This window comes from Festucalex cinctus, chromosome 4, assembly GCF_051991245.1.
Source record: "Festucalex cinctus isolate MCC-2025b chromosome 4, RoL_Fcin_1.0, whole genome shotgun sequence".
Taxonomy (NCBI): Eukaryota; Metazoa; Chordata; class Actinopteri; order Syngnathiformes; family Syngnathidae; genus Festucalex; species Festucalex cinctus.
The window spans coordinates 30,616,885-30,630,927 of record NC_135414.1 but is presented as its reverse complement, the minus strand read 5'-3'; the positions used below and the strand labels follow the sequence as shown (position 1 = coordinate 30,630,927).

General features: G+C 40.7%; 2 protein-coding genes across 3 annotated transcripts; one reads left to right on the top strand and one right to left on the bottom strand.

Annotated features, from left to right (window-relative positions):
• Positions 1–286: 286 nt before the first annotated feature.
• LOC144018103 (uncharacterized) lies at positions 287–7,170 on the bottom strand. 2 transcript variants are annotated; one of them, XM_077520249.1, is made up of 3 exons: positions 6,742–7,170; positions 5,845–6,165; positions 287–2,814 (listed from the first exon to the last, which is right to left on the bottom strand). In XM_077520249.1, the coding sequence occupies exons 1-3, from the start codon at positions 6,863–6,865 to the stop codon at positions 983–985; spliced, it is 2,277 nt and encodes a 758-aa protein (XP_077376375.1). In that variant the 5' UTR covers positions 6,866–7,170; the 3' UTR covers positions 287–982. The 2 variants fall into 2 exon arrangements, with proteins under 2 accessions (XP_077376375.1, XP_077376374.1); XM_077520248.1 differs by lacking the exons at positions 5,845–6,165; positions 6,742–7,170 and adding an exon at positions 3,380–3,750.
• Positions 7,171–7,768: 598 nt separating this feature from the next.
• LOC144017171 (uncharacterized) lies at positions 7,769–14,036 on the top strand. Its single transcript, XM_077518469.1, has 4 exons — positions 7,769–8,173; positions 8,958–10,384; positions 11,703–11,922; positions 12,288–14,036. Exons 1-4 carry the CDS (start codon positions 8,050–8,052, stop codon positions 13,274–13,276), a joined length of 2,760 nt encoding a protein of 919 aa, XP_077374595.1. The 5' UTR covers positions 7,769–8,049; the 3' UTR covers positions 13,277–14,036.
• Positions 14,037–14,043: the final 7 nt, after the last annotated feature.

Here is a 14,043-nt window from a genome sequence, read left to right as displayed (position 1 = left end):
GCATTTCTGACCGTCAACTCTTGGATCACCCAAATAAAATGAAATAAAATAATAATAAATGTGTTGCAAAGTGTAAACCAGAACATTTGCTAACTATGTTGTGTTATGTTTTACACAATGCCCCAATATCATATTGGAGTTTGTAGACGTCTAATTCATTTTCCATTTATTTCAGGAAACAGCATCGAATAATAAAACACACATACATACAGATTTGATTTTATATCCTAACAAATGAGTGTTTCACACATAAACAGAAAGGAAACGTTTCGAACTGTGTCTGAAAATGAGCCGGAAGAAGAAAAGTCTGTTTGAGTTCCGCCCGCTTTCTCATCAATATGCGTACAGCAAGCTTCTTTGGTGACATACCGGCAAAGGTGAGAAGAAAACTGAATAAATAAATAAAAAAACATATACACAAAAGGTGACATTGTCAGAAACAGATTTTATTTCTGAAAAAAAAAGAAAAGAAAAAAGAGAGTCCACACTTTCTCTCCCGTCATCTCAAAGCTGCTATACATGTTTTCCCGTGGAGGTTCTAATTATTGAATATTTAAGCTGTTCTGTGGCGGAACCTTGGTATGAGAAAACCATCATCTTGGTGGTTTTTCAAACAATGCTGGATAGCATTGAAAGCAGCTTGTAAAAACTCAAATGGCAAAATAACTGAGTTTGAACAGCAACAAATGATGTCGTCATCTGCATAAAAATGATACACTGATAAATTATTACAGCAACTTCTAATAGAATTTGACGGAAAAAAATGGTTCCGAAAGTGTTTTTCTTTTTTTTCCTTTTTTTAATCCTGTAACAACTGAGCAGTGGTGAGTGTGGAACGTGAGGAAATGCAACCAAAATGAGCATATCGGGTGTTGAAGTTGTGGACGTCACGAGTTGTGGCTCGTCGTTTGCCGCACAAAATCTGTCGGGCCGATACTTGACAGGGCCGATTCCATATTATTCAGACGGACAGGAACGATTTTCAACTGCTCTTTCCACTCGCACACTTGTGTATCTTGACCTGGTCCTTACGAGTGAATCTTTTATCACATAAACTGCAACTGAATGCTTTTTCCCCGCCGTGTGTTTTTGTGTGCCTCGTTAAATCCGAGTTGCGGCTGAATCTTTTAGCACAGAGTGAACAGGGAAAAGGTTTTTCCCCAGTGTGTGTTTTTCTGTGTGCTATTAAATGTCCCTTCTGTCTGAATTGTGTGCTACAAACTGAACAAGCAAATGGTTTTTCCCCAGTGTGTGTTCTCGTATGTGTTGTTAAATGTCCCCGATCATCGAATCTCTGACTACAAACTGGGCAGGAAAAAGATTTTTCTCCAGTGTGTTTTCTTGTGTGTTTTGTTAAATGTTCTTCTTCAGTGAATCTTTTATGGCAAACTAAGCAGGCAAAAGGAAATTCTCCGGTGTGCGTCCTTGTGTGCATTGTTAAACTTTTCTTGACGGTGAACGTTTTACTACAAACTAAGCAGGCAAAAGGTTTTTCTCCCGAGTGCGTTTTTGTGTGCTTACTTAAATTGCCTTTCGCAGAAAATGTTTTAGCGCAAACCAAACAGGCAAAAGGTTTTTCTCCAGAATGCGTTCGCGAGTGCCTTGTTAAATCTTCCTTTGTAGAGAAAGTTTTATCACAAACTGAGCAGGCAAAAGGTTTTTCTCCCGAGTGCGTTTTTGTGTGCCTTGTCAATCTATCCTTTCTCGCGAACGTTTTACCACAAACTGAACACGCAAAAGGTTTTTCTCCAGAGTGTGTTCTCGTGTGCCTCGTTAAATCTTCCTTTCGAGTAAAACTTTTACTACAAAGTGAACAGGCGAAAGGATTCTCTCCAGTGTGAATTCGTCTGTGTGCTATTAAAAGCCTCTTTTGGGAGAATCTTTTTTCACATCCCGAGCAAGCAAAAGGATTTTCACCGGTGTGCATTCTTGTGTGCACTATTAAAAGTCTCTTTTGAGTGAATCTTTTCCCACAAGCTGAGCAGGGAAAAGGTTTTTCTCCAGTGTGTGTTCTTCTGTGTGCTTTTAAATGTCCCTTCTGTCTGAATTTTGTACCGCAAACTGCGCAGGGAAAGGGTTTCTCCCCAGTGTGTGTTCGCGTGTGTATTTTTAATTCTCCTTTTATAGAAAACCCTTTACCACATACCGAACAGGCAAAGGGTTTTTCTTCCGTATGTGTTCTTGTGTGCGTTGTTAAATGTCCCTTATCGATGAATCGTTTACCGCAAGCTAAGCAGACAAAAGGTTTCTCCCCGGTGTGTGTTCTCGTGTGCAGCGTTAAACTTGTCTTTACAGAAAATGCTTTACCACAATCTGAGCAGACAAAAGGTTTTTCCCCAGTGTGCGTTCTCGTGTGAATTTTTAAATGTCCCTTATGGGTGAAGCTTTTACCACAAACTGAGCACTCAAAAGGTTTTTCTCCGGTGTGTGTTCTTGTGTGTATTATGAGGGATGACTTGCTGGCAAAAGTTTTGTCACAATGACAACATTTCACTCGTTTGTTGCTGTTGTCGATGTGACGCGTCATATCACCAGAAGAGTGTTCGTCACCATCCTCATCGTCATCGTCAGCAGAGCGTGACGACATGTCGTCACCTTCGGAAAGGGGAGCCAAGAGGCTGTCTGATTGCGACCCTCCGTCGCGCTCACCATCACTTTCTTCACTCTTCACACTGACAATAGTCAATGGAGACTTGGTGACGGCGTCCTCCTGCTCTTCTTCTTTTATGTGAGGAGACTCTTGGTCCTCCTCTTCTTTAATTTGGGCAGACTCCGACTCCTGCTGCTCAGGACCAAGATCGTCTTCATTGAGGTCTGTAGCTCACAAGGAAACAAACGCAGATAATTAAAGTCAAACGTTGCTCTTTTGCTCATGACTTGTGTTTAGGCTTTTTTTTTTTTTTTTTTAAGATAATGGAAGATGAACCGAAAAAAAGCCTATAATATTAAAGGGAACATCAACCCCCCCAAAATTCTTGGTGTATTAGTGTTACATGCATTCCATTTTCAAAACACGTGGCCTCACTAACAATAAATTTATTTGTATGACCCTAAGGTGGTCTCATACCAAAGAGGACACTTTGCATCACGACTTGAAGTCAAAGGCCAATTTGGTGTGCTTAACCTCACAACTATGACTTCGATGGCTGAGAATCGACACACACATAATTGCATGCAGTCCAAAAAACAAGAATTGGAATAAAAATGTTCAATGAAAATAAAGAGATTTTTTTTCTGACATGACGCAAGATAATCATGAGAGGGCACCATCAGATCCACCTGGTACACTATAATGGATGTTAATGTTTTCGTAAATGTAATGCAAGTCCACTAAACAGTATTATAACGCAGCCACTAACAAGTGAGAAAGAGAACAAACCTGCGCTGTCGAACGCAACTTGTGGCTTGACGTCCTCTGTTCCACAAAGTTCCTCTTTGTACTCTGCTGTCTTTCTTGCACACATTTTCAGGTAACAATCACAATTTTGCACTCGCTCGATCTATTCCAAGTGCAGTGTTGCTGACTACGTTCTCTCTTAGTGGCGATCAGGTAGCTTGGCTTAGTCTGAAAAGCTTCAACGTGCACCCAGACGAGTTTATCTGGGCACATTCTTTATGATGTTGATATTATGATACGAAAAAAAAATGGACGTACGGTATCGAGGCTTTAGTACGCTCAGTATTAATTTAGGAAAACTTATGAAGTGAGCGCGTGTCCAAGCTAGGACTCCACGTTTTGCAGTGCGCATGCGCGACATGTCGACCATTTTAGATAGCAAACTACGGCAACAACACTTGGACAATATATTTAAGTGCCACATTTACAAGACATTTGCTAATTTTGTCTTCGGTTCTTGGAGCACCGCGTGACTAAATCGGAACACGTGATCGTTAATTTCTGTGTAGTCCAAAAAAGTGCTTTGTCTTAGGATGGTTCATGCCTGAAGGCAAAGCAAAGCAGGAATCTTTATTTAAAAAGCGCATTTCATACACAAGTTGACTCGAAGTGCTTCCCATAATTAAAGTACAACATTTAAAGAAACTAAAGACATATCAAAACAAAGCAACGAAAGAAATGGTAGATTACTAAAATTACTGAAGGTGTACAGTGAGTGAAAAATTGCTTTGGAAAACAGATTCTACAAAGTCATTAAAAGACCTCAATCACAGGCATTGGGGGGAGAAAGTGTAGTTTTTCATGTTGAGATCACTTTGTCGATTGCTTTATATAACTTTTGAGGGTTTCTGGTCAGAATCCAAGCTGCAGCATTTAGAGCTGCAGCTGTTTGATATTCTTTTGAAGACGTCAAGTCAGAAGAAGAAGTGTTACAATAATCAAGTCTGCTAGATATAAAAGCATGAATGAGCTTCTTCCTGGTATGCGTTGAGCATGCAAACTTCCGAGTTTTAGTAATTGATTTGATATGACGGATGAAAGACATATCTAAATCGAATTTGTAAAGACATTGACTCCAAGGTTTTACTAAAAATCCTATTTTCCTTATTGCCAAAAATTCATTTTTTTTTCTTTTCATTCTTTTTCCACCCATCGAGTATTTAGTTCCTGTGAAAGTAGGGAAGGAGTCAAGTGATTCTCAACACAGCTGCAGTTTATTCCGTTTATTTTGACACTACAGTGATCACAGTGGTTCTTACAAGTACTCTCAACGTGAGCCATACCAGAACATTTCTGATCACACACTCTGCAACTGAACAAATTCTCTCTATAGCGTGGGTTGGTGTTTTTTTTGTTGTTGTTTTTTTTTTTTAACTTGACTTCGCAGAAACGCTTTGGCCGCAAATCGAGCAGGCAAAACGCTTTTTCTTCAGCATGTGTTCTCATGTGTCTTGTTCAATCTTCCTTGATTGAGGAAGTTTGAGCAAAAACTGAGCAGGCAAAAGGTTTGTCTCCAGTGTGTCTTCTTCTGTGTGCTTTCAAATGTTGCTTTTGTCTGAATCTTGTCCCACAAAAGGAACATTCAAACGGTTTCTCACCAGTGTGTGTTCTTGTGTGTATTTTTAACTCTTCCTTTGTCGAAAACCCTTTACCACAAACTGAACAGGTAAATGGTTTTTCCCCAGTGTGTGTTTTTCTGTGCCTTGTTAAACCTCCCTTTATAGAAAATCTTTTACCGCAATCTGAGCAGGCAAACGGTTTCTCACCAGTGTGCGTTCTTGTGTGCATCGTTAAACTTGCCTTGACAGAAAATGTAGTGCCACAAACTGAGCAAACAAAAGGTTTTTCTCCAGTGTGTCTTCTTGTGTGTCGTTTCAAATCTGTCTTTGAAGAGAATCTTTTGACACAAATTAAGCAGGAAAAAGGTTTTACCCCACTGTGTGTTTTGAAGTGATCTCTTAAATGCCCCTTTCGAGAGAAACATTTCCCACAAACTGAGCAAGCAAAAGGTTTTTCCCCAGTGTGCGTTCTTGCGTGTCTTATTAAGCTTTCTTTCAGTGAAAATGTTTTATCACAAACGGAACATGCAAAAGGTTTTTCTCCAGTGTGGGTTCTTGTGTGAACGGTTAACTCGCCCTTTGTCGAAAATCCTTTACCACAATCCGAGCAGGCAAAAGGCTTTTCCCGAGTGTGTGTTCTTGCGTGACTTATTAAGCTGTCCTTTAGAGAATATCTTTTCCCACAAACTGAACAGGCAAATGGTTTTTCCCCAGTGTGTTTCCTTGTGTGGCTCGTCAAATTGACCTTCCTGGAGAATCGTTTACCACAGTCCGAGCAGGCAAAAGGTTTTTCTCCAGTGTGTGTTCTTGTGTGTCTTTTTAAGGATGACCTGTTGACGAATGTTTTGTCACACAGAGAACATTTCACACGTGTGTTGTCAGTGTGACTTTTCAAGTGCTCATCATCATCATCATCACTATTATCATCGTCGTCGTCGCTGTCAGAAAGTTGTGATGTCACGTCATCACCATCTGAAAGCGGCGGTATGAGGTCGTCTGTTTGTGACCCTCCATCACTTTCTTCACTCTTCACAGTGACAACCATCAATGGAAACTTGGTGATGTCATCCTCCTGCGCTTCTTCTTTAATATGAGGAGGCATTTCTTCCTCCTCCTCTTTAACTTGAACAGACTCTGGCTCCTCCTCCTCTTTAATTAGTGTGCACCCTGGCTCCTGATCCTCAGGACAAAGGTCATCTTCATTTGGGTCTGCAGGACAGACGAAAACAAGTCAAGCTTTTCTCAGTCAAGTCTCATGTTGTGACTTTGACGTTGTGTATTTATTGCTTTTAAAATGTTTTGACATTATTGGCAATATTTAAAAGATAACAGAAGATGAACTGGATTAAATTGGATTAAAAGTGAAATATCTTCAACCAAGATAAAAACTGGTGACAAGCAAGAAGGCATCAGAAAACTCACGCTGCACATCACAAGGATGCTGCAATGTCAAATGTTGGCAAGCGTAACCTACTACCTGCTCCACTGCTCTTCGGAATTTGGTCTTTAGATTTATGTGTAGGCCTTCATCAATGTTTTGATTAATCTTGTGCGCAGTTCTGTCTGTTTGTGGTCCAGGCAGCGGAACCATTGTTGACGTTGATCACTATGGAGGGCTTGCTATTATGTTTTGTTGCTATTTTATTTCTATTGTTATTATTTTTTGGCCTTCTATTGTTACTTGCTTTCGTGCATAAATCTAACATCATAACGAAACGGTCATAAATACTCCATTACAAAAATAAACGTAGGATTTTTTTTTTTTTTTAATAACAGTCAACAGACCTGCTCTGAGTAACACAACTCGAGGCTGCTTGCAAACCGCGTCCGGGGGTTGACGTTGTGGCTCGAGGTCCTCTTTTGCTCCACAAAGTTCCTCCTTGTACTCTGCTGTCTTTCTTGCACACATTTTCACGCCACAATCGCAAATCTTCAACTTGATCTCTTCTGTTCTTAGCAGCGTGTTGCTAACGTGTCCTCTTTGTTAGCGGCTAGCAAGCTAAGCTAAGTTAGCTTTGACGTGCACCCACATACGTTTTTCCAGACACGAAGATTTGAACTGTTCTGTTTTAGTCCGTTAAAATGGAGACGCACATTGTGTGTCGTAGCTTTAGTTCGTTCAGTCGTAATTCGAGAAGATTTTAGTGACGCGCATGTCAAAGACAACCACGATATCGTCGCCGCCACACTATTGGCTGCGCATGCGCAGCATGTCAACCATCTTTTGCTTGCAACTTTTTTTTTTTTTTAAACAGCTTTAAATAATAGTAATTTCAATAATTAAAGAGAATCACACTAAAATCACAATAAAATATATTCATACAAAAACATTGGACTCAACACTAGCAGAAATTACTACAATTATTTTTTGTTTCAACGAATATTTGATGTGATGAAAAAAGAAATGCTTGAACTCGTTAGTTGGGGCAACATGCAACAAAACATGGTCAAAAAGTTATAGCAGATCAAATCCACACACTGTTGACAACAACAGCAGTGGCATAAGCTACTTTGAAGAAGATATCAGCTTTTTGTTTTAATTTTAATTATAATTTGGGGAATTGGGTTGATAAATTTAACTTGTTATTGAACTTGTTTGCACTATATACCAGACCAGTAGATGGCAGTGATGCACGTAAATGTTTACAACCCGCCATAAAACTCGACAAAAAGAAGACGAAGAAGAAGAAGAAGAAGAAGAAGAAGAAGAAGAAGAAGAAGAAGAAGAAGAAGAAGAAGAAGAAGAAGAAGAAGAAGAAGAAGAAGAAGAAGAAGAAGAAGAAGAAGAAGAAGAAGAAGAAGAAGAAGAAGGGGCATGCGCAGTTTGCGCACTGCAGATTTGGTCGAGGTCGCCGATCATAGCTTGGACACGCGTTTCACTAAATAATTCCTCCTGAAATTGTGCTGTACGCACTAAAGCTTCGACACAGTACGTACATTTCTATTTAACTGGAGTAGAACATCATAAATGAATTTATTGCGTCCTGCTGCACGTTGAAGCTTCTCTGGCTAACTTAGCTTAACTTGGTCGCAGCTAACAAAGAGACGACGTGTGTTAGCAACACATCACTAAGAAGCGACCATCGCGTGAAAATGTTAGCAAGGAAGACAGCAGATCACAAGGAGGAACTTTGTGGAACAAAAGAGGACGTCAAGCCACAACGTCACCTACTGGACGCGCTTTGCAAGCAGCCTCGAGTTGTGTTACACAGAGCAGGTTTGTTTCCTTCACTTTGAAGTGGTTATTTTACCGTGACCGGCAACGTGCCAGCTCGCGTTGTTTTGCCGGAAATCGCGAGAGAACTACAAGTATAAATTTTGCGCCGGTGAATGTGTCTGGTACACAGTGAATGTAGCAAAACAATTGCGAACGATTCTAGAATCACTGAAAAGGAGCCAAAATGCCACACGGCGCGGCTTTGGGATGTCAAAGGATATAAAACAAATAATGTACAAAGTTTAGTTTAGTTTAGTTACACAACAATCTACCCTGCCACAGTACTCAGACGTTGTTTGAAATTAGACGGCGTCTTTATGAGATAAGGGGTACAAAGTGTCTACAAAAAAAAAAAAAAGAACAAATATTAAGCAAAGGTGTGTTTGTTTGTATGTTTATATGTTTAATAAACCAAATCAAAATCAAATCAAACAGTGGTGTCCAAACTCAGTCTTGGAGGGCCTGCGTCCTGCGGGTTTTGGATGTGTCCTTGCTCCAAAACACCTGGGCCTCATCAGCAAGCTCTGCATAAGCCGGATAATGATCCTGTTGATTGGAGACAGGTGCGTTGGAGCAAGGACACATCCAAAACCTGCAGGACGCCGGCCCTCGAGGACTGAGTTTGGACCCCACTGGTATAAAATGACGTGAGGAAGATAAGCTTCCACAGCTTTCCTGAACAAATAAAGTTAAGAAAACTGTGGGAGGATTCATCACCCTCAGTTCATGAGAATATTACACATATATATATAAAAAAAAACTTTTGTTTTCTTGTGTCCTGCAGTCCTCAATGACGATAATCTTGGTCCTGAGCAGCAGGAGCCAGATTGTGCCCAAATTAAAGAGGAGGATCCAGAATCCGCCCAAATTAAAGAGGAGGAGGACCCAGAGCCTCCTCACATTAAAGAAGCGCAAGAGGATGACATCAAGTTTGCATTGACTGGTGCCAGTGTGAAGAGTGAAGAAAGTGATGGAGAGCACGATGGAGGATCACAATCAGACGGCCTCATACCGCCACTTTCAGATGGTGACGACATCACATCACAGTCTTCTGACGATGATGAAGAACACTCTGAAGGTGATATGACATGTCACACTGACGACAAACGTGTGAAATGTTCTCAGTGTGGCAAAACTTTTGCCAACAAGTACTCCTGGAAGAGACACACAAGAACACACACTGGGGAAAAACCTTTTGCCTGCTCAGTTTGTGGGGGAAGATTCGCTCAAAAATACACTTTAATGGCTCACACAAGAACACACACTGGAGAAAAACTTTTTGCCTGCTCAGTTTGTGGGAAAAGGTTCTCAAAAATGTCGTATTTAAGAGCTCACTTAAACATGCACACTATAGTGGAAACAAATTCTGGCTTAGTTTGTGGTAACATATTCTCCAGGAAGGGACAGTCCACAAGGAACACAAGATTAGACACTGGGGAAAAACCATTTGCCTGCTCAGATTGTGATAAAAGATTCCATGACAAGAGGGACCTAAGACGGCACACACAAACACACACTGGAGAAAAACCCTTTGCCTGCTCAGATTGTGATAAAAGATTCCATGACAAGAGGAACCTAAAACGGCACACAAAAACACACACTGGAGAAAAATCTTTTGCCTGCTCAGATTGTGATAAAAGATTCCATGATAAGAGGAACCTAAGCTGGCACACACAAACACACACTAGAGACAAACCTTTTGCCTGTTCAGATTGTGATAAAAGATTCCATTACAAGAGGGCTCTAACACGGCACACACTCACACACACTGGAGAAAAACCTTTTGCCTGCTCAGTCTGTGGGAGAAGATTCGCTCAAAAAGTCACTTTAACGTCTCACACAAGAACACACACTGGAGAAAAACCTTTTGCCTGCTTAGTTTGTGGGAGAAGATTCACTCAGAAAGTCACTTTAACGGTTCACACAAGAACCCACGCAGTAGAAAAACCTTTTGCCTGCTCAGTTTGTGGGAGAAGATTCACTCAAAAAGCAGGTTTAACGGTTCACACAAGAACACACACTGGAGAAAAACCTTTTGCCTGCTCAACTTGTGGGAAAAGGTTCTCAAGAACGGGGGATTTAACAGTTCACTTAGCAATACACACCGGAGAAAGACCTTTTACCTGCAATGATTGTGGAAAAGGGTTTCCAATCAAGAGAATGTTAACGAAGCACCGAAGAATACACACTAGGGGAAAACCTACCTCCTCTGTTTGTTAGAGAACATTTACTACAAAGGGGCAATTAAGATCTCCCTTAACACATTCATTGCCAGACCAGCAAAAAAATTGCATCATTTGACACCTTTTTCCGTCAATGGCAGTGAATGAGTTAAAAACACACCAGATTAGCGGAGTATGCAAACGGCAGGTGATCGTCGGTCGTGTCACATGTAAACAGTTGACCAGAGATATGCAATCAGAATTATTTCACATTGAAGAACTTATGATTGAGTATGGATTCTCTTTGTATGACTGCTTTTGTAAATGTTCTCTTTTATGGATTGTGTTTGTATTTTCTATTAATTTTGGCACATTAATAAAAATAAATGTTCTTTTATTGAATGCCATTGTATGTCTGTATTTGTAAATGTTCTCTTTTATTGATTGTCTTTATATAACTGCTTTTGTAAATGTTCGATTTTATTGATTGATTTTCTCTTATGGATTGCATTTGTATTTCCTAATTTTGGCACTCCTGTGACTGTATAGAGTCAACGGTTAAAAAAAACAAAAACTATGAAAAGTGCTATAAAAATAAAGCTTCCTTTGCTTGCCTTACTGTCATGTCAAGTTTAACAAAACACCCCAACACACACTGGAGATAATTCTGTTAAGGCAGGAAGATTTGCACCAGCACGTCTTCGTCCCATTTGGTTGGTATATCCGTGCACAGTAAGCGTGTGCTAATCATAGTCTGAAAACAGTAGAACAAAGCTTGCAATAGTTTGGATTATATTAACGTTGCAAGCATTGATGCATATACGCTTAGCACATAAATATTATCAGATATATTGCGAGTTACATTCTATTTTCAGTCTGATTAGCACATTCATACACACATTCACATCATGCGTTCCTTTCATTTTCAAAAAACGTGATCCATCGGCAACAGAATTCATGTACTCGCTTCTACTCCTTTTACAGTAGTGGCCTAAGTTACTTCGAAAAAGATCGAAGTTTTTGTTTTAATTATCACTTGGGGAATTGGGTTGTTGGGCATAACTTGGGCACTTTATACCAGTAGGTGGCGGTAATGGACGTAATTGTTTGGCAAACTGTTATAAAAACGCTTTTAAAAAAAGGACGCATGCGCACTACACATTTTTGTAGGCGCCGCCTGTAGTAGTTTGGATACGTCGCGGGCGTCACGAAATATATTCCTTATGAAATAGTACTGAACGTATTAAAGCTCCGGCGCAGTACGTCCGTTTCTATTTAACTGGCCGAGAACCTCATAAATGACATCTTCGTGTCCGGGTGAACTCGTCTGGGTGGACGTTGAAGCTTCCCTGGCTAACTTAGCTTAGCTTGCTCGCCTCACTGCTAACAAAGAGAAACGTGAGATCGAAACACATCGCAGAAGCGACCAAGTGAGTCCAAAGTGTTGTGATCGTCGCGTGAAAATGTTTGCAAGGAAGACGGCAGAGTACAAGGAGGAGCTTTGTGGAACAAAAGAGGACGTCAAGCCACAACGCCACCTACTGGACGCGCTTTGCAAGCAGCCTCGAGTTGTGTTACACAGAGCAGGTTTGTTTGTTCCCTTCTCGTTCTCACGTTGAAGTGGTTATTTTGTCGTGACCGACAACTCGCCACCGCTCGTTTTGCCGGGAATAGCGCGAGAAATACAAGTACAAATTCTGCGCCAGTGACTGTCCAGACATGGCCGATACTGTACTTTATGGAAAAATATTCATAAAAAAAAGTACGAAAATACTGAAATGGGAATGATAATCAGATGTTAGTCCCAATTCCAATCTATGCTCAACAACTCCAACGGGATTTTTCGGATTGGGGGCGACCCCTAGTGGCCATGAGGCTCTAAGCAACTGCTTAGTCTCCTTATAGGCTGGTGACTGAACAAAACTTGACTTTCCGTTTCTTGTATCCTGCAGACCTCAAACATGATGCTCTTGGTCCAGAGCAGCAGGAGCCATTTTGTGCCCAAATTAAAGAGGAGGAGGACCCAGAGCCTTCGCACATTAAAGAAGAAGAGCAGGAGGATGCAATCACCAAGTTTGCATGGACTGGTGTCGGTGTAAAGAGGGAAGAAGGTGATGGAGAGCACGATGGAGGATCACAATCAGACGGCCTCATACCGCCACTTTCAGGTGGTGACATCACATCACAGTCTTCTGACGATGACGAAGAACACTCAAAAGGTGATGTGACATGTCACACTGACAACAAACGTGTGAAATGTTCTCAGTGTGACAAAACCTTTTACAATAATTACTCCTTGAAGAGACACACAAAAACGCATACTGGGGAAAAACCTTTTGCCTGCTCAGTTTGTGGGAGAAGATTCATTCAAAAAGTCACTTTAACGGTTCACACAAGAACACACACGGGAGAAAAACCTTTTGCCTGCTCAGATTGTGATAAAAGATTCTCTGACAAGACGGACCTAAGACGGCACACACGAAGACACACTGGAGAAAAACCTATTGCCTGCTCAGATTGTGATAAAAGATTCCATTGCAAGAGGGCTCTAAGACAGCACACACTAACACACACGGGAGAGAAACGATTTGCCTGCTCAGTTTGTGGGAGCAGATTTGCTCAAAAAGCAGGTTTAATGGTTCACACAAGAACACATACTGGAGAAAAACCTTTTGCCTGCTCAATTTGTGGGAGCAGATTTGCTCAAAAATCTGGTTTAATGGTTCACACAAGAACACATACTGGAGAAAAACCTTTTGCCTGCTCAATTTGTGGGGAAAAGTTCTCAAGAATGCGGGGTTTAAGAATTCACTTAAGAAGACACACTGGAGAAAAACCTTTTACCTGCTCTGATTGTGGCAAAGGGTTTACAATCAAGAGAAGGTTAACAAAGCACAGAATAACACACACGAAGGGAAAACCTACCTCCTCAGTTTGTTAGAAAACATTTACTAGGAAGGGGTAATTGAGATCTCACTTAAAAACACATCAGATTAGTGGAGTATGTAAACGGCAGGTGATCGTCGGTCGTGTCACATGTAAACAGTTGACCAGAGATACGCAATCAGAATTATTTCACATTGAATGATGATTTAATACAAACGCAGAAGAATTTCGAGGACTGCACTGTCGGGTCAACGGGGTACCGCAAGATATACGTCACCAGAATTAATATTCATCAGGCTAGCAGGGGGTCAAAAAAGCAATACCAGCATGCCTCGTCTATGAGCGTGCTTGTATTTTGACTCCCTTCCGGTTCAAGCTGCTGAAGTCACGTGTCCTTGCGGTCTAAAAATAGCATTTGTGCGGTACCCCATTAGTGGAGTCCAGAGTTCAAACCAAACATGGTGAAGCAGCATTTATCTGTAAAGCTGCACGCAAACGGAATAAACTACCAACAGAAGTCAAGTCAGCCTCAACTGTGAATATTAACACACACCTATGATTAATTTAAGGGTTTTAAAACTTTATTTAAAATGTATTTTTCATAGTAGTCTTTTTCGTAATCTTTTTTTACACTTTACTTTTAAATGATTTCGTTTTTCATGTTGCCAGTGTACATTTTTGTTCTCCTTTGCTTAGTGTCGTTAGCTGGTGAGTTTTGAAATGCTTTTGTGTGTTGTGTTTTTGTTTGTTTGAAGCACATCGAGTTGCCTTGTGTATGAAAAGTGCTATAAAAATAAAGCTGCCTATTTGCTTGCCTTACTG

Coding starts and splice junctions, on each gene's coding strand:
- LOC144018103 (XM_077520249.1), bottom strand. CDS start 6,865: ATGTGTGCAAGAAAGACAGCAGAGTACAAGGAGGAACTTTGTGGAGCA. Junction 6,166..6,741: donor AGTTGTGTTACTCAGAGCAG/GTCTGTTGACTG, acceptor TCTGTCCTGCAG/ACCCAAATGAAGATGACCTT. Junction 2,815..5,844: donor TGATGATGAGCACTTGAAAA/GTCACACTGACA, acceptor TGTGAGCTACAG/ACCTCAATGAAGACGATCTT.
- LOC144017171 (XM_077518469.1), top strand. CDS start 8,050: ATGTTAGCAAGGAAGACAGCAGATCACAAGGAGGAACTTTGTGGAACA. Junction 10,385..11,702: donor GGGGAAAACCTACCTCCTCT/GTTTGTTAGAGA, acceptor AACTTAGCTTAG/CTTGCTCGCCTCACTGCTAA. Junction 11,923..12,287: donor AGTTGTGTTACACAGAGCAG/GTTTGTTTGTTC, acceptor TGTATCCTGCAG/ACCTCAAACATGATGCTCTT.